The sequence below is a fragment of the Crassostrea angulata genome, chromosome 4 (genome assembly GCF_025612915.1).
Source record: "Crassostrea angulata isolate pt1a10 chromosome 4, ASM2561291v2, whole genome shotgun sequence".
Classification (NCBI taxonomy): domain Eukaryota; kingdom Metazoa; phylum Mollusca; class Bivalvia; order Ostreida; family Ostreidae; genus Magallana; species Magallana angulata.
The window spans coordinates 20,831,982-20,856,617 of record NC_069114.1 but is presented as its reverse complement, the minus strand read 5'-3'; the positions used below and the strand labels follow the sequence as shown (position 1 = coordinate 20,856,617).

At 34.0% G+C, this 24,636-nt stretch overlaps 2 protein-coding genes and 1 pseudogene across 5 annotated transcripts in view; 2 read left to right on the top strand and 1 right to left on the bottom strand.

Moving 5' to 3' along the window:
* The first annotated feature begins 240 nt into the window (after positions 1 to 240).
* LOC128182152 (uncharacterized) lies at positions 241 to 2,241 on the top strand (annotated as a pseudogene).
* Positions 2,242 to 6,224: 3,983 nt separating this feature from the next.
* On the top strand, positions 6,225 to 22,715 carry LOC128182505 (gamma-tubulin complex component 3-like). The gene is made up of 24 exons (XM_052851145.1): positions 6,225 to 6,391; positions 11,655 to 11,700; positions 13,425 to 13,486; positions 13,647 to 13,714; positions 14,377 to 14,457; positions 14,966 to 15,195; positions 15,301 to 15,383; positions 15,504 to 15,581; positions 15,802 to 15,920; positions 16,041 to 16,166; positions 16,427 to 16,495; positions 16,742 to 16,957; positions 17,377 to 17,559; positions 17,769 to 17,871; positions 18,295 to 18,422; positions 19,086 to 19,150; positions 19,478 to 19,613; positions 19,931 to 19,999; positions 20,164 to 20,299; positions 20,683 to 20,771; positions 20,897 to 21,028; positions 21,441 to 21,581; positions 21,664 to 21,783; positions 22,001 to 22,715. Exons 1-24 carry the CDS (start codon positions 6,307 to 6,309, stop codon positions 22,157 to 22,159), a joined length of 2,724 nt encoding a protein of 907 aa, XP_052707105.1. The 5' UTR covers positions 6,225 to 6,306; the 3' UTR covers positions 22,160 to 22,715.
* A 316-nt stretch (positions 22,716 to 23,031) lies between these two features.
* The window catches only part of LOC128182507 (227 kDa spindle- and centromere-associated protein-like), a 2,045-nt gene continuing 440 nt past the window's right edge, over positions 23,032 to 24,636 (bottom strand). For 2 of the 4 annotated variants that reach the window (XM_052851148.1, XM_052851149.1), the window contains exons 2-3: positions 24,292 to 24,606; positions 23,032 to 24,068 (exon numbers count right to left, since the gene is read on the bottom strand). In XM_052851148.1, the coding sequence (XP_052707108.1) occupies positions 23,386 to 24,068; positions 24,292 to 24,592 (984 nt within the window). In that variant the 5' untranslated portion in view covers positions 24,593 to 24,606 and the 3' untranslated portion in view covers positions 23,032 to 23,385. The remainder of the gene's footprint in view (positions 24,069 to 24,291; positions 24,607 to 24,636) is intronic. The other 2 variants (XM_052851150.1, XM_052851151.1) reach the window with 1 other exon arrangement.

Genomic DNA, 24,636 nt, shown 5'->3' with positions numbered 1-24,636 from the left:
AATGGCTTAACCCATCTTTGTAGAATGGATAACTTCAGCCAGAAGTTAGCCATTGATTTAATTACTGAGTATTTTTTTGGGGTAACATACATGTAATTTAAACTGACCAAAATTTAAAGATAAAGATGGCGTATTTTAATTAAATAACATTAGTAAGATGTAAAATCTATCTATTATCCTCCTTGCAATTTCGAATAAAAATTATTCAATTTTGTACCCTACAGGGCACCATCAAAAACTGATCAGAATGGCGACGGCGAAAACACTTGAAAATGAGTTGATAGTATGTCCTATTTGTTTTGAGATATTTCAGGATCCTAAGTCATTGCCACAATGTATGCATACATTCTGTAAGTCTTGTATCAAATCTTATCTACTGTCTTCCGTAAAAGGTAAATCACGGAACAAAACTGATTTCAATTGTCCTGTGTGTCGAAATTGTTATCATGTGACAAATCCTGACGACTGGATAAACAACTTGCCAGTCTTCAGTACAACCTATGGAGAGAAAATGGAAGACAAAGAACAAACATGTGATTATTGCAAAAGGCAGAATAAATCACAAGCGGCATTATCTTGGTGTCAGGAATGCTGTGACAGACTATGCGCAAACTGTGTCAATTTTCACCATGTGAACAGACTAACTATGGATCACAAAGTGTGTGATATTGCTGAGAAAGACGAAATGTGTAGCCTCAAAATTGACATGTTTTGCAAGAAACATTCAAGCAGAAGACTAGAAATTTATTGTTTTGATCACGAAGAGTCTTGTTGTCTAATGTGTGCCACAGTTTCCCATAGAAAATGTGAAAACGTCAGAAGTTTGGATGAAAGTGCTCAAACATGCACTGCAGATACTGGTATCAGATGCGTTGAAATGGTAACGTTCAAGAGAACATGCGAAACGGAGATAGCCCGAATCACAAGTGACATTGAGCGATTAAAAAGGGAATCAAAAGATGGAGAACACGTTGTTAAAAGTACGACCGAGAAAATTATCAAATTGTTAAAGGATGAAGAACAAAACTTTCTTGATAACCTAAGAAAAACGGAGAAAGAACAAGCAGGTCGTCTGGGAAAGACTTTAGGTACATATTTGGATATCAAACAGAAAGTAGAACAATTTATTCAAATTCTACAGAAATCAACTCAACTACATAAAGGATCGCTGTTTTTAGAATTAAAGCGAATGGAGAAAATTGTTCCCGAATTCCATTCTGTCGTAGAAAAGCTACAACAAAGCAATCAAACATCGATGAAGCTGTGCAAACATTTTATTCATCTTTTAAAAAATATGGCGAAATTAAAATCAGAAAGTTAAGGCAGCTTGTGTGGGAGAGATCAGTACCTGTAGAAGGTAGTTCGAGTCTTACTGACGTAGAAGTTATTGATGGTCGCTACATTGTAACCACTTGTCAGAATGCAAAAATGGTATACTTATTGGATAAAAATGAAAACCGGTTGTCTTCATTAGGTCTGCCAGGATCTCCATGGGCTATAGCAGCATTGCAAAACCAATCTTTCTGTATATCTTTGCGAGATCCTGGTCGAGTCTGTATCATAAAAATACATGAGAATCTTTCAGTTACGATTTTAAAAGAGTTGGAAATGCCTCGCAATGCATGGGGCATTTGTGCTATTGGGGACAAATTCGTAGTCTCTATCAAAAGTCAGGGAAAAGGTCAGATATTCAGATTTTATGATCAAGAATGGAATTATTTTGAAAGACAAGTATTTCAAGGGGCATCAATATGTGGTGCAATACTAGCTACGTCCATGAGGTCGCTTCTATTTACGTACCACGACGGAAACTCGTTATTTTCAGTTGATATTAACAATTCAAAGCCGGCCACAAAATTGTATCATGGGAATGATATGAAATCACCAATTGGTCTTGCATGTGATCCCGAAGGATATATTTATGTCGCCTGTTTTGGATCCAACAATGTTCTCCAATTCAATGAAAATTTGAACGTAGTCGGAGAGATTATTCAAAAGGATTCAGCAGTTCAGCGCCCATATGGAATACGTGTCAGAAGGCTAGGCGAAGACATGAAATTTATTCTTACAAGTGGGGAGAAATTGCTTCTTTACCATGAAATTGCTTCTTTACCATTTCATGCAATGATTCGATGGAAGTTCAAAAAAGTTCAAAGGAACAGTAACATAATGGCCCTCAACATCATATCTTTATTTTTCTTGGCAGCGTGTCTTGCTTCGCCAACGTGTCTGGTTTGTTAGCGTATTAACTTATTAGTCTGGTTAATCACACGTCTTGACTGAGATTTGAAAAAAATGTATTTTGACACTTTTTTCAAATAAAGAATTAGTAAGTTGTATAATTTCTTTGGTCCTTTGTATAGTTAAATATTTTGTATGGAAGTAAAAATTCGTGAAACTTTTTTATCTTATTCGTGTTGATAAAAAGTTTCATTTTATAAAACATTTTGGTTCAATATTAGCTGTCTTTCAAAAGGAATGGAAGTTTTCATTTAAACAATAAAATGCTTTCTTTGGTGATTTGCTGGATATGAAGGTAATGATATTGCAGGAAAAATACACAACCCGCTATAACGCGGGTTATGTACATGTAAATTTTGGTCTGCAATAATCGCTACCTTTATAACCCGCACGAATCATCAGAAGACAAACAAACAAAACATTTCATTGTTTACATTTACATCTTTCTTTTAACAAATTAATGAAATGATCGTAAAAAGTATGTAAAAGTAACTTAAGGTACCTCACTACATATTATACACTTTTATATCTTATATATATTATAATTTTATATCGTTCGAACGAGTTGTATATCGTCGTAGCTCAGTGGTTAAAGGTTTGGTCTTCTGAACCGCAGATCATGAGTTCGAATCCGCCGTTCATGTTCACTGAATTAAATTTTTGAAAATGTAATTTTTCATCCAAAATTGCACATATCATATTTTTGCCTATTAGACTTAAATACTTCTTATCCATTATGATATCTATCATGATCAAGTAATTTTCTGCTGATTTGAGAAAATATTTCATGGTGTAGTGAGCCACCTTAAAATTACTTCTAATGTACATCAGTGCGTTGGATAAAAGAAATAGCTAAATTGTCTTAAATTTGAGTCCGACATCAATAGATTATTTCGTGAAGTCCGTGAATTTTGTTAGGTTGCTGAAGGTTTCGACCAATCGATAAACTGGATCGTGTAGATTACAGTCCTTTCAGTTTCTATACAGCAGTAAATTACAATCAATTTTCGTATTAAATGATAGGAATCATACTTCGTGGATGTAAATATAAACTGGTATCGCCTGATTATTTCGCGTGGTTCTCGTTTGTTCGGGTTTGCTGCCGCGTGGAAGTCTCTGTGTAGTAAAAGAGTTGATTCCTATCGCATTAGCTCTGGATATTTGAAGTATGTTTTGTTTTCTTCAAATATTTAATATAATAACTGATGATTAATTACGTTTAGTTGATGATCGTCAGGTTTTTGGCACACAGGTTTTGGCACCACGACACAGGTTTTTATATTACAGTCAAAGTGTGTTTGTGTATATCAGATGATGTAAAAGCAGGTTCCCAGGTCTATCTGCTGGTATTGATTGGTGCAAATAACAGAATTATATTTCATTTCTGTGCAGAATGTAGATGGTGAATGTAGAAGCCGTTTGATTGCAAAATCATGATAGGCAATCAGTTTACATTTGGAGTCTTTTTGCTCATAAAAATCTATCTACTATTTTGCATAATTCCGTCCCAGCTAAGACATCACGCTAATAAGCTTGTGTTAATGTAACTTTTGCAATGTTAATAAAACATTGTTTGAAAATGATATTTTACTTATAGTTCCCTTACTTCTTAATCCAGCATGTGTTCAACAAACAAATCGTTTAGAGATAAAACCCTATAAGATTTGAAAATTGCATGGAGAATGTAATGATTCTAATTGCTTTCAAAGAATTTGCGTTCAAAAAAGGTTAATCAATCCAAAACTAGCGCACGTTTTTGTCCGCAATAATTACACATTTGTGTTGCAGTGTATCTCCCAAGTCGTTCATTCGAATTTATTTTTCAGACCAGGAGCTAAAGACCTGCAGCTAGCTTTACTTTTCAGGCACGTAGCAGTGGGGGAGGGGGGGGGGGGCAAACTCATCCAAAAACAAAAACTTTTGACAAGCATAAAAACAAAACAAAAACAAAAAAGACAATATGCACAAATCTTCAAAATCCTAATCCGGGGGAGGGGGGGGGGTCGTAGTAATATCTATACTAGTAACTTCGATTTCTCTCATTTCCATTCCAATTTTTTACATACTCGCAAAAAGCGGGGGGGGGGGGAACTCCATGTAATTCAATTTTTACTATGTAAATTTAAGAAAATCATTTTCTGCGAGAAAAGGTGAGTGGGGTGGGGCTGCCCCCACCCCCTGATGCTACGTGCCTGCTTTTTTTTTTTGGCTCCTCTATCCAAAAAACAATAAATGAAGTTTTATTTATTTTGACGATATTATGATAATTTTCACACTCACGTAAATTTTATGGCGTCATGAGCTCTGGCATTTCTAAGGTTTGAAAGGTGCCTTCTCCGAAACAATGCAGACAATTATGGGAGCAAGTAATATTAAGATTTTTCACAAAAAAGATTAACCGATGTATGTTTAATGTGTCAACGTTTATATTCACAATTGATAAGAGTGTTATATGGGATGTAATAAGCAACAATGAGCAAGGGCTGTTCACCATGCACGTGTGTAATACATGTACTGATTTAAGGGGGAATAACGTGTGTACACCGTGGCGTCGGAAGCAAATTGTAAGTGTGTGTGTGTGTGTGGGGGGGGGGGGGGGGGCTAGACTAATCCTCAGAAATCTTGACAAAACCTAATTCCCAAAATCATGAAAATCTTAATCTGATGGGGGGGGGGGTTTAAACCTATAGTTCCAAAAACTGGGGGTGGGGTAGTACATCTCTGACTCCAACTTATCAATATTTCAATCTTTTCAAGGTAAATTTAACAATTATGTTTGCTCGAGAAAAAGTGGGGGGAGGGGGGCTGAACCCTCTATGATGCTATGTGCCTAATGGTTAGTTCTAACTTTGCAAATAAAGTTGCCCCCCCCCCTTTTCAGACGCCTATGGTACACATCACAGGCACGTAGCATCGGGAGTGGGGGTGGGGGGCTGCTTCCCCTTTTTTTGAAGCAGGCACTTATCTTAACTTTACATAGATGAATATAATAAATTGAAATATCATGGAATTGTCCACCTCCACTTTTGTCTGAGCATGTAATAATTGCTTGTCAAGATGTTTTGGATGAATCGGCCCCCACACACTTTCAAAAATTATACGTACTTGAATATCTTTTGTCTATTTTCTATAGTTGGACCAGGCACGTAGCATCAGGGGGGGGGGGGGCAGGGGGCAACAAATTTTTTAAAATTTACATATAAAAAATGGAATTATCATGGAGTTGCCCCCCCCCCACCTTTTTTGGAAGTAGCACGCCAGCCCCCCCCCCCCCCCCCCCCCCCCCCCCCCCCCCCCCCCACGGATTAGGATTTTGAAAGATTTTTGGAAACTTAAAATTTCCCTTTTTTTATTTTTTTATTTTTTTTGCTTGTCAAGACTTTTTGGATGAGTCTGGCCCCCACTTTCAAAAACGATGCTACGTGCCTGTGGACATTTAATAAAATAATTTAATTTCAATTGATATACATGTACATGCACTAGATTTATGATCAGCAGCAAAAAATTAAAATTCATTTCTTATAAGAAAGTCTAATAAGAACATGCATGCTTCCATTGAATAAATTTGTTTAGTCAGGTAAGATTTTTGGAAAGCTATTGTATCGCCGCAAAAAGAAAATTAAGGGGGGGGATAAGACTCCTCCTCCTATGAGGACTATAATGCTACTCGTATCTCATGTATTTTAACGAATTTTTGTTTGTGAATCATTTATTTAGGTTTATGTTTGCTTAATTTGTAAATGAAAAAGTCCATCTGATCGACATCAAAACGAATGTTCAGAACGAGCTAAAATGGGACGAGTTGTCTTGCATCCAATTAATATAATCAGCATAGTTTCGTATGTTCTAATATACAGTTTAAAATACTAAAAGGATGAAAACAACATAATTTTTGGTTTTGAATTTTAATTTCTCTTGCCTTACTGTGAAAATGATATCAAATAAAAATTTTATACGAAAATAACGCTAATCGAAAGGAGAATTCCATAGCGCGGCAAAACAAAAATGGCTGCAGACAGACAATGTTTTTAAAACAGCAGTTTGTCATTACGAACTGTATGAACAATGAATACCAGGAGAGGAAATGATCCTGAAACAATAACTTTGTTACTTCAAAAACTATGCCTGAAAGTAACAGGATTATCAGATGGTAATGTGCTAAAAACAAACTTGGACATGTTTTATTTTGAACTAGAGTGGAAAAATGTGTGTGGTGGGCATTTAATTTCATCAAGTGGAAGAACATGATCGATCTTTTTATATTTTTATGTATTTAACTGTAATTTTGAGTTACTATAGAAAAACAAAACGAGAGAGAAAGAGTAAATCATTTCATAATGGCACGGACACTGGAAGTTAATATAAATAAATTTGAGATCTATTGTATGAGTATGTACATACAATATATTTATATTAACTTACAGTGCCCATGTACAGTAGCACATATGTTTGAAAATAAAAGTTATAGAATATAAATCAATAAAAATGAATATATATAGTATCAGTACTTTAAATAAAACAAAATATTGAACATGTTGATATCAATTTATTGGCCATACATTTTAAAATAAGTCTGTGACAGTCGGGCTGTTTTTATCACTGCCATCAGATAGTATAATTGGTAGATTATCTGACTTAGGATTCAGGGGGCCCAATGTTTGAAATTTGTATTGATCAATCATATCTCTCACATTCTGTTACAAACCCTGTCACAACATGCAATAACTACACCACTGCTCTATTAGTATTACAGGACAATTTAAAATGGGCCTATAGTTAAGTTTTTATGGGTAGATTATTTTACATTATGACATTTGAAGATTAACTGTGCAAAAAACAGTATTACAAACAACAATCTGTTTAGAATATATAAATATTCCAAATGAGATGTAAATTTTTATAAATTTGCAGAAAAAAATGTTTTTATACATTCACTTTTTTTGTATTCATTAGATGTGACAATTAACTTTGGCAAATAAGTTTACCTTAACCCTACATGTGTGATTTTTCCACAAATGGTTTTGGGCTTTTTTGGGGGTTAATCTCCAAAACAGTAGGGTTACAGAAAACTTTTGGCCAAAGTTTTTTGCTCTCTATATGTATATTAATGCAAATATATTTTTTAATGTTCCCAACCTACCGGGTATTTAATGTACTTGCATGGGCAATAATTTTTCTATATTTTTAAGTGTAAATAAAAAACTTCATTATCTAAAATAGCAATCAAGATAAGGTTTAATTTATTTTTAGCTCACCGAGACGAAGTCAAGGAGAGCTTATGCTATACCCTCGGCGTCGGCGTCGGCGTCCGGACCTGGTTAAAGTTTTTGTTGCAGGTCCTGTATCTAAGCTATTACTTGTCCCATCTTCACCAAACTTGCATGGATGATGCATCTGGACCTACTTATGGACTTGAAAGACTTGGATGCCGAATCTGGGTCCTAAATTTCAGATGCTGGAGGAGGTTAAGGTTGTTTGACCAGGTTAAAGTTTTTGTTGCAGGTGCCCTTTGATAGCAATATCTTAGTTACTGCTGGTCCGTACTTCACCAAACTTGCATGGATGGTGTGTCTTATGATACTGATGCACCAGACAGGCTTGAGTGCTGAATCTGAGCTATAGGTTTCGGATGCTGGAGGAGGTTAAGGTTTTTGGAGCAGGTTAAAGTTTTTGTTGCAGGTGCCCATTGATAGCAATATCTAAGTTACCGTATTTTCCCGACGACTCGTCGATGCGGACGACTCGTCGAATTGCCCATTTTTCGCCAAAATTTTAACAAAATCCTTCGATACGTCGATCTCAGACCATACGTCGATCTTATCACTTCAAAATGGCCTATAAAACTGCAGTAACATTATCAGTGTATGATGCCACGATGTCACCGATATTGCTACCAATTATTATTAATGATTAACATTTAAACAATTACGCTTTATACTTATGAAATTTTCAAATACCGGCAACTTCTACAAAGTCGCTTGCATTTTAAACAAATCCCGATATCACGTGTTATGCAAAACTAAACTTACTTTGTCAGAAATATTTTATTCCCAAGCATTAAAATAAGTATCCACTCTGACTATCGCCAGTGTATTCGCTATTACGTAACCAGCCACCTGTTGACTCTGCGCGTGGTCAATGTTTGTTTAACAATTTCCGGTGTCATAGGCATGCACCTGTCTCGTGTCGGACTTCAAAGGGGGATCTCAAGTGCAGAAAGCTTAGCAATTACTATGATTTGATGAAACTTGTTTACTTTGTATCCAGTTACACGCTATTGTTTTACATAGACACTGTTAGAAATAGATCGATCATTTGTACGACTTGATAATGACGATATACGACATACATACGTTTCCTAAAAAAATTATCTAACAATAATCAAAGAATTTGACAATAATTAATCAATGAACTATAATCACTCTTATAACGGTACTCTTTATATACACAGGGAGTGAAATTGCCGTAAAGATCTCAGCCTTAGGGCAAGATTATTAACACAACCGGTGTCAGCCTATTGTATAAACAGTAGTATTGATAATTGCCGATTACGTATTTTAAGATTGAATTTGACCATTAAATATTTCTGATTTATACTTTCCACTAACAACTCTTTACAAATAAAATAATTAAATTTAAAAAAACATCCCCCGGACCTACTGCAATATTTTCTTCCATTCAAACTTGGTTTCAATTTTACTGCGCAATGTTATCTTCCTACTAGTGATACATAGAACCATGTGACGATGTGTTTATAAAAACGGAACGGTAAAACTTTTAATTGATTAAAGACAATGTAACATTTTTTGATAACTGTTGTTATTATTATGTATTAAAGTGTTGACAGATGAGTGAAAATGATAATTATTAAAGATGAACAGTGAATTCAACAACGTAATTTTCAATCACACAGCCAACTCAAGATGATTAAAACCAAGATTTTTAATGCTATTTTAAAAAAATTTCTGACATCGAGCCTACGACAAGTCGAACAAGACGATAAGTCGGGTGCTCTGCTTCAGAGGAAAAAAATACCGACTAATCGTCGGAAAAATACGGTACTACTGGTCCTAACTTCACCAAACTTCTATGGATGATGCGTCTTATGATACTGATGCACCTGACAAGCTTGAATGCTGAATCTGAGCAATAGGTTTCGGATGCTGGAAGAGGTTTAGGGTTTTAGAGCTGGTTAAAGTTTTTGTTGCAGGTGCCCTCTGATGATTATATCTTAGTTACTACTGGTCCTAACTTCACCAAACTTGTATGGATGGTGCGTCTTATGATACTGATGCACCTGACAAGCTTAAATGCTGAATCTGAGCCATAGGTTTTGGATGCTGGAGGAGGATAAGGTTTTAAGAGCTGGTTAAATAAAGTTTTTGAAACAGGTGCCCTCTGATGATGATATCTTAGTTATAACTTGTCCTTACTTCACCAGACTTCCATGGATGGTGTGTCTTATGATACTGATGCACCTGACAGGCTTGAATGCTGAGTCTGAGCCATAGGTTTCAGATGCTGGATAAAGTTAAGTTTTTTGGAACAGGTCACATATTTAATAGATGATAGTACTATTTCAAACTTGCATTGTTGATTTAACTGTAATATGAATGAATCGCAGAGGTAGCTTCAGATGCAGAGCTTGATCTCCATTATCAAGGATGCTAAAAAATAAATCTTAGTTATTACAGGTCCTAACTTCACCAAACTTGAGTGGATGGTGTGTCTTATGATACAGATGCACCTGACAGGCATGGATGCTGAATCTGAGCCATAGGTTGCGGATGCTGGAGGAAGTTAAGGTTTTAATTGCTAGTGCCCTCTAATGATGATATCTTAGTTATTACTGGTCCAAACTTCACCAAACTTGCATGGATGATGCGTCTTATGATACCAATGCACCTGATGGGCTTGAATGCTGAATCTGAGCCATAGGAGTCGGATGCTGGATAAGGTTTAGTTTTTTGGAACAGGTCACATGTTTTATAGATGATAGCTTGCATAGTTGATTTAACTTTATTATAAATTAAACGCAGAGGTTGCTTCAGATGCAGAGCCTGATCTCCATTATCAAGGATGCTAAAGAAATCTCCTACCTCACTCAAACCAGCTTGATAGATAAATGTGTTTGTTGATAAATGATATAACATGATTCTTATGATATAGAATTGTATAATATGAAACAATATTGTTTGATATGATACAATATGATATCATGTTATACTATAAAAAGTTAAACAATACGATATCAATGATATTGTATCAATTTTTTTGATATTTTATGATATGATATTGTATCATGATAATGTTATGTATAGTATTGTATATTATGATACAATATTGTATAATATTATATTGTATTTTGAAATTATTATTTTATCACATGATACAATTACATAAGATATTGCAAAATATTATATTGTATCCTATGATACAATATTGTATATTCTATAATATTGTATCATACAATATTGTATAATATGATATTTGTTTCAGTAATATAGAATTATATCACATGAAATTGTATTATATGATATTGTAGTATTATATAATATTGTATTATACGATATTGTAAGATATGATATCGTTTATATGATATATTATCATATCACATGAAATTGTATTATATGATATTTTTATATATATTATTGTGTCATATGATACAATATGGATAATATAATAATGTATTTTATAATATTTTACTTTATCACAAAATATTGTATCATCTGATAAGATACAATGTTGGAATCAAATTATATCGTTTATATGATATAATATCATATAATGTATCAAATATGTTTCAGTGTCATTCAATAGAATATCATACTATATTATACAATATAATATCATGTTTCAATGTTATGATGTATTATGTAATATGATATTGTAATATAATACTATATTGTATTATATTTTATGATATTGTATTATGTGGTCAAATACAATAAGGTATAACACAATACAATGTCATATCATACGTTACAATATCATATCTCATTATTGTTTATTACGGTATTTTATTGTATTATATGATATATATTATAAATATGACATGATGCAATATTTAATTTTATATCATTGTATTGATTAACATATGAACATATGATTATCATAAAAAAATTTATCAGATGATATACGATATTTTGCCAAAACAGAATCCATGACTATCCAAGATCATAAAGTATGAATTTCATATAAAATGATAAAGGTGGTCTTATGAAGGTGATGTCTGATTAGGGTGATGCTCCGTCTCGGTGAGCTTAGTAATCTATGATTACCTATGTTTTAGGAAAGCCATGGTTAAATATATAAGATCAAATCTTATACTGTAAATAAGACCTGGTTTTATATGAGGTATTTTTGCAATTTTTATTCAGATGTGTATATTTTGTGGATCTTTTTGTTTTCAGAAGCTGTTAGACCTCTTCTTCAGCATTCTCTCAGAATTATTACAAGGTAAACTTATATAGATCTATTAAAATTCTTGCTTGAAACTTTTTTCAGCATAAACATTCAAGTTTTTCTACCATGTACCTATTCAGGAAAAATGGTGTCAATGTAGAAAACATTTCTTTAAAAATGTTTTGCTATCATGACACATTGTCAATTCGAATTAACCAATATGCTTTCAATGACACATGTCTGAGGCAACATTTGTTATTTAAGATTGCGATTTTAAAAGAAGTAAACAATTAAGAGAACTTGCACAATGTTACATATGAATATCAAAATATGATTATGTAACATTCTTTTGATTAGCAGTTAGATCTGGAATTGTGTCTCAGAATTGTAAAGAGCCCCCCCCCTTTACAAATTCTGAGACACAACTCCATATCTAACTGCTAGTTAGTGTTGAAATGTTTACTGTAACCTGTTGAATAAGCAGGGTTTGACATTAAGTTTTTTAGTTACTAGACCAGTCGGGCTACCTCAGCAATTTTTCACTAGCCCTGACTCTTTTACTACTAGCCCTGACCAATTTTGACAAAAATAAACTAAAAGTAATGACAAACATAAAATATTAAATACCGGTACCTGTTTCTGTTTTGAGAAGTTTGAGAAATCGGGGAAACTTTCATTACTTGACAATGGCATAACAATAATGATGATATACACAGATTTAAACTTCAATAATTTAAATTAGATCAGAAACAAGTCATTATGATTAAAAAATAAAATTCTAAAAATTGAAAAAAAAAAAATAAAGTGTATTTAATTTGAATTATTTGATGTATTCATACATTTTATAGATCAAATGTTTTGTAATTGTGTTAACTAAAATGACAAATAAAATCAGTCTCTGTTTTTAGTGTGTTTTGGTGGCATTAGTCCAACCCAACCATTATCATTATGTTGAGGATTTAAATTTTTAAAAAAGATATTATAACTGTAAACAAAGGGTTGATGATTATTTTAGCATAAATTTGGCAGTGTTATTAGCTAATTACAAGTTACCAACAAATTCTCTGTTATATCAACACTAGCCTTAAAGTAATAAACATCGTTTTGTACAGCATGTGGTTGCATCACCCGTATTTATAACCCCTAAAGATAAGACAGACCAGGTTAATTAATCACAAAAGGCATAAACTGAGTTAGTGGAAGACGTCTTTAGAATTAAATAATTATCATTTTACTGCCCTTGGGGTTAATTTACACGATTATATGAACTCCGTATACAGGGTGACTTGGAATTTTCGTCCGGCGAATTTACTGATCAAAAAGTTTTTCCCCTACTTCATCCTCTAGGTTAGTCCTTCGGTTGTACTTAAATTACGGTTTGTAGAATTTAAGCCTATTAGGAAAAAGTGCTTTTTTTTCAATTGGTATTAATATTACAGAAAAAGTATGTGCACAACTTTTTTCACACGACCAGTCGGGCTAGTACACAAACATTTAACCTGACCGGATCTATTGTTTACTAGACAATGTCGGTCGGACGTGCCTTAGTGTCAAACCCTGATAAGGGAAACATTTTTTTTTGTCTTCTATCAACAAGTTTGACAACTTATGCTTATGAACAATCCAACAAGTGCTTAGATGTAAGCAGTTAAGTTTAGATTTTGTTTTTTCTTAACTTAAGATAAACACTAACAAATTTAAAGCCTTTCAATTATTCATATATTTTAATCCTTCTGTGTATTTAATTGATGGTTTTATATTTTTATTCCTTTTGCTAGTAATTATGAATCAACTGTTGATCATGATGAATTTCAAGTGGCTGAGAAGATCAAAAGACGACGTAAGCGTTCATTTATTATATTGCTGAATTATTATATCACGTAAACTGTAAATGTGATTTTGAATTGAAATATGTTTATTTCATTTCACAGCATTTGTACATTCCAGTAGAATTTACTCTGATTGGTAATAGTCTTATTTACTTGATCTTTAAATTACAGTTGTCAGAAAAGGAAAAGAAAAGGATGCAGTTGTGTTTCTTGAACTCCATCGTAAACTTCAGGCTCAGGTAATTAAATGGCCGAAAGATTTTGTTTGAAATGGTTTGGACTATGGAGAATCTTTTGTATTGGCATCTTAGTCATTCAAGCAAAGAAATATAGAAGTGTTGTAAAACTGTGGTAGATGTAATTAAATGGGTTTATACTTTAATCATCCTTTTAACAAAATGTTAAAAATGTACACCCTAGAAAATTAATTTCACAGTTGAGTTTATATGTGTTTCATTTCAATGTCTTGTTAACAAATACTGATACAACAGATAGATGGCTAGTTATGTTTTGATACTCGAGATCAAATCAGACTGCTAAATTCTCTGAAATGTCTGTCATTTTAATTTTGAATTTTTATACTTTTGGACCCCAGGTCCTGACATAAATATCATAAGATATACATATTTTGCAATTCATTTTACTAAAGTTTGTTTTAGGAATTAGAAAAATGTTCTTTAAGGGTGTTGGCTTAAAGCCTAATTTTATTGTTCGTTAAGTATCCTTCACACCTTTGGCGGCTTTGGGAAAAAAAATTGTGTACAAGCCCGAAATTTTATATTCTTCAGAGATATGGAATTCTATGCGTTTGACTCGAAAATGATAGAAAAAAGATTGAAAAGGGGGGGGGGGGGGGGCATAACTTATCTGATCATGGTATTTTGATTATTATTGTTTGCAGGGTGTGATAAAGAATAGATGGGCTGTCCTGTACCTTCTGATGTCATTGAGTGACAGCTCTGTCAAGACCAGCAGAGACAGGGTCAGAAATTTAGTACAACTTTACTTAATAAACTGAAATTATAGAATTTTTTCCGTAAAGTCTTGGGTATATTTACTGCATTGCTTTTAAAACACCCTTCGTTCTTGATTTGAATCCAAACAAGGAATTGTTTAATCAGGACTGTTGATGATTTATCTGATTTGGAATTTACTTAAAATGCCATTTGCATCACTTATAGTCACTGGGCCATAATTTTGTCAGAGGAAAAAAATATCTGATGACCTGAACTATTTAACTTGGTTTCTATTTTCTTTGACACAAAGAAAATTCTATTTTCTCTGCTTTGACTTGCGGTTCAAAAATGTGTAATATTAGTAAGATATCTTTTCATTATTCACTGATATATTTAGTAGTCTTAAGAAAAGACTTTATAATAACTTGGTAACAATAATTATCATAGCAAGATGCTCTTAAAATTTTATCTTTTCATTATTCACATACTAGAAAAGACTTAATAATAACTTGTAGCTAATAATAATTTTTGTAGCAAGTTGGACTTAGTAGCACCCTTTTTGCTGGGAATCTAGCGGGGCATGCTACGTCAACCCCGTTTCACCCAGCGGCAAGAGGGCATGCTGGGAATGGTGACATCACGAGTCTCCATAGTAACACCACACTCCAGTCGGGTCACACCTCGGGAAGTAGTGGCATCAGCAGTATCCATGGTGAAATTCATAGCCATGACCCAACTCCTATACCACATTCATACATGCCATTGTAAGTGTACATCTGCTTCAGATCATTCTTGCAGGCCTATAGAATTGAATTAATATGTTAAAGCATTGTGGGGATCAATAGTCGTATTAAATCTTCTTCTTTTAGACCTTCACATACAGGCATGGATTCTTATCGTGACAGCACTAGTGTAGGTCTGCGTTTAGCTTCCACCTTGTCAAGTGACAGAGGTCAGCAACAATCTATTAATCATCATATATTTGCAATGATCAAAAAAAAAAATCTGAGAATTCAATGACTCGGTCCATTACAAGATGAATACTGATATGTCTTTTTTATTTGGACTTTAGGTTCCTCAACAGCTGTGGTTCCACATCGAGGCCGGACGTCAAAGAAGACCACTATAACTGTTCACAAAAATGATCAATGTACGTAACTTTTAATGTTAATGAAGTCATTGAACTGGATGGGTATTACATTTTACTTAGTGTCGAGACCAAAAACACGAAAAATGTAAATTCTTTTAGACTGTATTTCTTCTGAGTTTTTCTTTTGGAAAGTATCTCAGATCGATGCTTACAAAGCAGTTTATATCTTATCTTAATCCTTTGAGTCGTATGGTCCTGAACTGATACACATTTGTTTCAGCATCAGAAGAGCTGCCAGAAGCTGTGATAATAAGGGACCTGGTGTATGCTTTTCAGGGAATAGAGGGCAGATGGATTAGATTTGATCCCACAAAGGAAGGCTACAGAATTAATCACCAGGTGACTTTGATGCAATATATTTAAGATTCTTTACCGCCAAAACAAACTTTTTTAACTTTTACTTGAATTAATCACGATTCATGATGGTTAAAAGTTCAATTATCCATGTGACTATTACAGGCAGGTATTCCTAAGGCTATCAGACAACTGGTCAGCAAGCTAGCTGAGTGTGGGTGGCTGTTCAACAAAACAAAGACATATGTGGAAAACAAAAGTGCTGACAAGACATTTGGCTTGGTGGGAAAAGTGGGTAAAAGCTTGCATAGTAAAAGACAGACTGTATATTCAAAAAAGAGATTTACTTATTGACATGCACATGTAGATTGAAAAAAAAATTTAAAAATTATATTGCATTATATCAATAAAAAAGGTTATAAGATACACCAAATCTTTTGATGTTGAGAAAAGTAAAAAATTTGAGAAAATCTGTAAAGTGCATGTATATGTGCTTTATTGTGTACCTGGTACATCACAGTCTGCATTGTAACACCATTATTGTGTTGTAGAGTTTTTGTGCTGCCTTGCATGAAGAATTGACAGAATATTACAGACTTATTGCAGTGTTGGAAGGACAGGTATATCTTATTCTATTTGTGTACTAGTATATTGATCAGTATTCTAAATGATAAAAAAAAAAAACTATACAACACTGTCAACCAAGTTTTATCATTCATGACACCTTAGTTTCCTGTTTTAATTGACAACAAATCCTCCTGATTTACCTTTGAAAATAAATTTTCTCGTGCGAGTAAAAAATCTGTTTACAGTACTTAATGATTGAAATGAAAACATCACATATATAGTGTCCTATTGTGTTTCAGATACTGAGTGAGGGGGATAGGAGTGATGGGCATGGTCTGTCCCTGAGACAGCTTGTGCTGTGGACGTTTGATCCCCTACAGCGCCTGAAGTGCTTGGCCACCATTGTTGATGTGTGTCGAGGGAAGAAGGGAGGGGCGCTAGCCTCAGCCCTGTATTCCTATATGCAGCATGGTGACCCGTTTGTGCAGTCTCTGATTCAACACATACTGAACATGGTAGGCTATTATACAATGTGCTCCATTTTACATGCATAGTATACATACTGCCAAGCCCCACAGTCTGTCAATACGAAAATTTTACTTAAAGATAAAAATGAAAATTTCCATTATATACAATTAAAGAATAAAATTATTACATATGAATGTGTAATGATGACATCACCATCAGCAAAACGGATAATTTAGATTCATGTTGATGTGCACATCCATGTATATTGGAAGTATTTCAAATTACCAAACAAGTATTCTTTTTAATGATATCAAACTGAGAACTGAGCTCTAGAAACTTGCCACAACAAATCTTTCAGATAGATGAATATTTACATGTAAATTGCAAGCTTCTCGGACTAATAAATGAACCCTCTTTTATGATATGAGAGATTGAGAGCTAAGCTGTGGTAACACTTGGTCAACAGGTAGCACAGCCGATCTACATTGGACTGGTCAGCTGGATGTACGACGGGGAGCTGGAGGACATGCATGACGAGTTCTTTGTGGCCTCGGATCCGACTGTGAAGAACGACAGGCTGTGGCACGATAAATACAGTCTCCGTAAATCCATGATACCCAACTTTATAACCAGGGAACAAGCTAACAGGGTACTACTTATTGAAGCAGATTCAACATTGATGTAAAAATAAAAACCAAACAAGTTTAAAAAATGTTGCTTTCATTTTAAAAACTTGAAGAGTTAGTGTCAATTGACCACTGGGTGTTGACCTGTAAAATCTTTCATTGGTTTTGGTATTGTTGTTACTGATTTCAGTCATATACATGTATTTATTCTTTGTTTCTCTTTTGAATGTAGATACTGCTGACCGGCAAGTCCATCAATTACTTGAGACAAGTTTGTCAAGACCGCACACCAACCAAAGGGAGACAAGTCATCACCCACATGGACTCTAGTCAAGGTATTTTGACCGAACAGTTCTGTACAGAAATTGACAAGTACTGCTAACTATTAAGTGCCATTATTATTAGCATTCTATGTTATTCTTAAATTGCAATTATTTTGAGAGTTTCTCAGTAATAATTCTTGAGGAAAAAAAAAAAACCTAGAATCTCGCGTACATACATGTGCAAGGCATGGTTCGCAATAAATATATGTTTAGATACATATATTGCATAAGAATGTAGTAAGTAAACTCCTGCCTCTATGCTCTGTGGTTTAGATGACATGATTGACTTTTTAGCTTTAGAGAACTGAAAAGGTTACAGAACAAAATATTTGGTAGAGTAAATTTGAAAGATCAACAAGACCACTATCGCTTCTTAGTTGCAAATGTCTCAGAATTCCCGACGGAATTGTTGAAGGTTGACACTGTCTGTTGCAGCTGATGTGATGTTTCGTCAGGACACCACCAGTGAGTTCCAGCACATGGTGGACCGAGTGTACAAAGAGACAAGTCGCCACCTGCTGGACGTCCTCAACACCAAGTACAAGTTCCTGGAGCACTTGAAGGTCAGAGGAACATCAATTGCAGAAAGGATACAAATGTCTGTTTTATACATGCATGTAACTGTAAACCAACATTGAGTGGCATGTAAGAAGCCTTCACAAGACTCGCTATAGAATTGTCTCTGTGAAACAGTCTTTTTACAATTAGTATTATCTTCATGAACCATTTTAGCATCCAGTATTGTAAAGCAAACAATTTAGTTATCACTTATAAAATATGGTCTATGGTATATTCATATATATTCATCTATATTATAGTATATATTAATGTACATAATTCAGCTAAAAATTGGCCATCTTTCATTGAAATTCAAATGATGGGGTATACAGTAAAACTCGCTTATAACGAAGTCCCAGGGACGGGCAATTTAACTTCGTTATAAGCGTAATTCGTTATATCCGTCAAGTTTACAACATGAAATAGAGACTTGGGGAATGAAATTCACTTCACTGTAAGCGTCAATTTATTATAAGCGTGTTCGCTATAACCGTGTTTTACTGTATATTGTGTCTCACTCTTTGTTCAAACTCAATTGCTTTAAAGTAGGAATGTATAATTATGATATGGTTATGTCCTTTCTTATGAAATGTTTAAGATATAATGATAGGATGAATTTCCTTACATGTAATGAACACTTTAATATTTATATTTAATACACTTGACAGGCAATGAGGAGGTACTTGTTGCTAGGACAAGGAGACTTTATACGACACCTCATGGATTTATTGCTGTAAGTATTAAAAGTTACGGACTAAGGTGCACAATTTTCAGAAATATTGTTGCCCATTTTGATAATTCTAGCATTGTTCTGCATTCTTGAGATAAATATGGTCTACGGTGGTTTCATTAATATTCATAGCATCAAATTTTATGAATTGGGTATAACTCTTAGTTTAAAGGATACATAAAAATTTGGGACAATGGTCCCTCTAGAATACGATGATGAACAACTGATATCATGGATTGACTCTATGGGAAAGAAATCTGCAAAATTGGTTTTCAATGAATTAAGATTAAACCACAGTATCAGACTTTCATTAAACCAATCATATTACAGAGATGATCTTGCCAAGCCGGCCAGTAACCTGTACCTCCACAACCTGACTGGGATACTGGAAACTGCCATCAGAGCCACCAATGCTCAGTTTGATGACTCGGACATACTGAAGAGACTGGATGTCAGGCTACTAGAGGTAGGATCTTTGTTGGTTGCTTTCAATATGGTGCCTGTTTCTTTCAATTAGAGGATAAGAGACGTAAAATGCTTCAGTTCAGTCTGTGTTGTAGTAGTTTAGATCATGTTTTGTAAATTTATCACATGAAGTTTAAGTCTTTTATAAAAATCTTAAGATTAAATGATGGTCTAAAGAAAAAAAACTTTTAAGAGGGATTTTAGATTTTACTTGTGTTCTTATTAGACTAATGAAAAGTTTGTGTATTGTATAAATAATTATATGGTGAACTTCTTTCATCATATATTCTTTTATTCAATAATTTAATACATTTGTAGGTCTCTCCAGGAGACAAAGGATGGGATGTGTTCAGTTTGGAATACCATGTGGACGGACCAATCAGAACAGTAAATAATGCCTCCAATCTTGCTTTATACTATCTATCTTTTGTTGTCTTTGTTTTGAATTCGCAAGACCGTATGACTTTGTACATGCTGATCATCACAAGTTTTTAAATACAATGTAAATGAACTAAGCACACAAGTCTAGGTTTGTTGCTTTTCTTTATCAGGTATTTACTCCCCAATGTATGATGTCATTGCTGAGAATTTTCAACTTTCTGTGGCGTGCCAAGAGAATGGAATACATCCTGGCAATTGTGTGGAAAAATCAAATGTCCAATTCCAGAGGCCTGCGTGGCATTCCTGGTATGTCTTCAGTAATGTTTTCTGTAAATGTACTTTAGGTATATACAATGTACATGTACCAATACTTCTTTACATTAGTACATTAACATACATGTATACTTTAGATTCCTTATTTTAAGCGAGTAATTAATTCCACAATTATACCATTTTCCATCACATTACGAGAGCATAAATTTGCAAATGTTGAATTTTTATCATGATTTCAAAAAGTTTTCAGACCCAAAAATGAAAGCAAGATTTTAAGATTTGCAAGATGTGATTCTCGCAATTTTACGCTGATATTAATTCCTCACGTATAATTAGGAATCTACAGTACCCAAGCGTAGACTATCGTTCTTTAGTAGATTTGTATTTTACTTTTTTTTCATGAATTTTCATTTTAGAATTGTCTGGTATCCTTCATCAGTGTCATGTTCTGGCCAGTGAAATGGTTCACTTTATTCAACAAGTGCAATATTACATCAATTTTGAGGTAACCAAAATAACCTGAATTGCTGAATAAGTACAAGTATTAGACTGCACTTGCAGCAAAATAGTACAACGTCAAGTAATTCTTCCCAAAAGCTATTTAATGGTATTATGCTTTACATTACAAAGGTTTTAGAGTGTTCCTGGGATGAACTGCTGACCAAAGTGAAAGAAGCCGAGGACTTTGACAATGTAATAGCTGCACATCAAGTCTTCCTCAATACTGTAATTAGCAGGTGTCTCTTGGATGAGCAGTCCAGGGTAGGGAGATATTTTATTTCATGTGATAAATTTGTTATTCTGCTCAAAGAAACTCTCAGATATTCAGATTGATTAGGCAAAATTTACTGTATAGAGGCGCCCAATCACACTTTTTAACATACCCTTAAACGATTGTTTAATAAACTTGATTTAAATGTTTTAGTAAAGCCCTCTATCAAGTTCAGCCATTGTGGCAAAAATAAAACAGAGTTTAGACTTTCTTTGTGCTTTTACAGTGTACATTTTTTGAACTGGATGACTTTAATTTTTCAAATTCATACTTGCAATGATTATTATGAAGAGCAGGTAAATGCAAATGAGTTTGGGAGGAGACAAAGACCAACAAATATAAAACTGAACATTATATTTAAGATGTGGTGGTTTAAAATCATTTTATCATCATCCATTGCAGGACATTTTGACCCAGCTGAGGACAATTTTTGACCTCATCATTGACTTCCAGACGGCTCAAAGTGAGTTTTACGAGGAAGCTAACGATGAATTACAAGCTCGACAACACTATGAAAAACTACAACAAATGAGGAGTCAGAAGGTATGTAGTATCTAGAGTAAAAATTTGAATGGAATTTTTCCTAAGAGTGGGATTAAGCATTTACATTTCGCTCGCATTTCAGGGAGACTGGGCTTTAACAGCAGAATATGAAGAAGAGGAACACATAAGGAGAGTGGAATTTCTGAAGAACATTATACCCTCCAAGAGAGCTCGATTCAAAGTCCTGTCTCAGTCATATCAAGTAGGTGTTGTATCTATAACATGCATCTAGAACACTTCATGTACTAAATTGTATCAGAGCAGATTATTAGGTATTAGATAAGTTTACAATTTAATTATCCTGGCTACCTGAAAAAATTAATTTCATATTGAAAATCATTTATGGCATATGTACTGATTGTTCTTATTATGTATGAGAATCATCCTTTTCCTTAATCTGATCATTTCATTTGTAACAGGATATGGTCAAACAGTTCTTGGTGATGCTGACTTATCACAAGGATGTGAGCCTGCGATTCCTCAGTTTCCGATTAGACTTCAATGAACACTACAAGGCCAAGGAACCAAAGCTACGAAGCCCGTCCGTACACCGCCTGTCTCGATCTGCCGTCTCCTAGAGGCCTATTCTAATTTACCTTCATATTTAAAACTTTCATCACACGACCTAATAGTACAAGTGTTAGACATTGCTAGCTTTAGCTAAAGGACACAGTCAAATGATATTATATGCATGGATTAAGTAATCAAATATTGAATGATAAACCTTGTTGAAATTCCATTTTATATGAATCTAGGAATGTAATGAAATATTCGAATACACGTGTTCATGGCTTAAAGTACAAATTTGTGAGAGTTGTACACCAATTTTATCAAAATGATACGCAATTATGCAAAAAGATAGGCTGTGAAACTGTATGCTATATAGTATGCTGTATTTTAGGATTATGGACATTTAAATTAGATGAAGTGAATCTGAAAAGTGAAGGTTGCCAGTAGAATACTTGTTGTGTGTATATGATACAATATGATGCCGATATATGTACTGGTTGCCTTGGTTTTCTAAAGACTACAATATAGAATCTCCATGATTTGTTGCTATGTATGATACGTAGTTGTTTATTTTTATTACTAATGTGAGGATGATGAATAAATTGTTCATGTTTATGCAAGATATCATTGTTGTTTTGTTTTTTTTAATCTAATAAAACATCAAAGCGAGACGAAATACACTGTAGCATTAAAAAACATTTACTTAGTAAATAAATCCCAACTGGTCTTTCAGACTGTCAGTACTGCAAGAGCTTGAACAAAGACAAATTGTGCCTTGACATTTAAAAATAAATGCTACATCAGTAGTTAATCCAAACCCTGACCTGAGTCCTAGGAGCACCGTTTTTGTCTTCAATCTGACAAAAAAAAATCGGACATGGACCCATTGAGTTGTTCTTTGAATGAATTTATAGTGTAAAAAAAATATATAAAGAGCAAGTATGGTTTCCTCTTTTATCCATCATTGATCAATTTTTACAGCAACTCTTGTTATACTGACCACAATTAACATCTTCAGTTTGCAGAATCAAAATTTTTAGATAAGTATTCACTTTTACAATTATTTGCCTCATTGCTACAGAATGTAATTCTAATGTAGTGTGATTCTTTTAAATATGTAAACATGAAACATTATTCAGTACTTTTTAAGATCATACCAAAAAAAATTCAATGATACATTACATCCTCGGTCACCTTGAATTACCAAAACTCCACTTAAAGTCACAAAATGTAACCAATAAATAATTTTACAAATACATGTACCTTGTACATCAGTTTTACATGATAGAGACAACTAGTACTGAAACTGGCTAATTTGGTCACTGTTAACTGAATTTGGGGGCACAATGTGTGATAATGGTAGACTAGCAAAATGGTTTCTAAGATGGTCCAGTCCCCTCTTTGTAGTTTTGTGGGCTTTTATTTCCTTGTTCAGCTCCTTTGTTAAATCCATCACATTTTTCTCCAAGTTTGCAATCTGATCACGACACTGTATTCTGATTGACTCCTCCAAAGCTATCTTTTCACTGGCGGTCTGATGCTGAATGGCCTGCAGCTTCAGCTGAAGTGAATTTTTCTCCATTCGCTCCTTGTCTGCAGCAAGTCTTAATTCATGAACATCTTTCACCATTTTTCCTTTCTCTTCATTGATTTCTTTGAAAATCTGTTCCATAGCTGTCATTCTGACATTAGTTTCGTCAAGTTCATTTTGTAAATGCTCACAGTGTATTTTCAGTCTTGAGTTGGCTTTTATGACCTCTGTCAATTTAAAGTTTTTGTCATCCAAATCTTTCAAGAAGGAGTTGTATTTCATTTCTAGTTCCATATTTCTTTTTTCAATTTCTTTGTTTTTCACACGATACTTTCTATTTTCTTCTTTTACTTGTTTAAAAACTTTGCGCAACACGGAGATTTCTTCAGAGTCCCAGACACAGGATTCCTCTAAATTTACTTCCACAGTTTTCTTTGGTACATCATCTATGAAAAAAATGCATTGGGCAGCTTCATAGAAAATTGTATTGCACTCACAAAATGGAAAATGCCTCAATTTCTTTTTCTCTCATAAAAAAAGTTGCCATTTCATCAAAGAGTAAATTTATCGCTGGTATTTAAACTTAATATCAGTAAGATACACAATTTTATGGTCAATGCATCATGCATATTTTCGAAAGGTAGAAGTGTATCTGTTGTATTGACTTACTTGGTGGTGAGCTTGCTGTATTAGTACTTTTCTGTTCTAAGGGTAAAGATTTTTTCAGTCCTGTTGTTTTCATTTCATCGTTCATCATAGACATCATATGAACTCTTTCATATACTTCCCGAACAGTCTCTGGGTCTAGCATTGAGATTCTCTTTATCTTTGATTTCACTGCAGTCTCTTTATTAACTCCCTCCATGATGGCCTCTTTCTCTAGGTTCAGTGAAGGGGAAAACAACTCCTCTACCCAGTCGTGCCACTCCTGTGGAGGGCCTGGGTCTCTCTTCCATTGTGCAAGGGACATTGTAGAAAACACTGCTGCAAACAATTATGAAGAATTTATGTTCA

Excerpts from the sequence above, each read along its gene's own strand:
- LOC128182505 (XM_052851145.1), top strand. The coding sequence starts at position 6,307 with ATGAATACCAGGAGAGGAAATGATCCTGAAACAATAACTTTGTTACTT. Across the intron at positions 13,715-14,376 it reads ATCGTAAACTTCAGGCTCAG|GGTGTGATAAAGAATAGATG; the intron begins GTAATTAAATGG and ends TATTGTTTGCAG. Across the intron at positions 21,029-21,440 it reads TCTTGGATGAGCAGTCCAGG|GACATTTTGACCCAGCTGAG; the intron begins GTAGGGAGATAT and ends CATCCATTGCAG.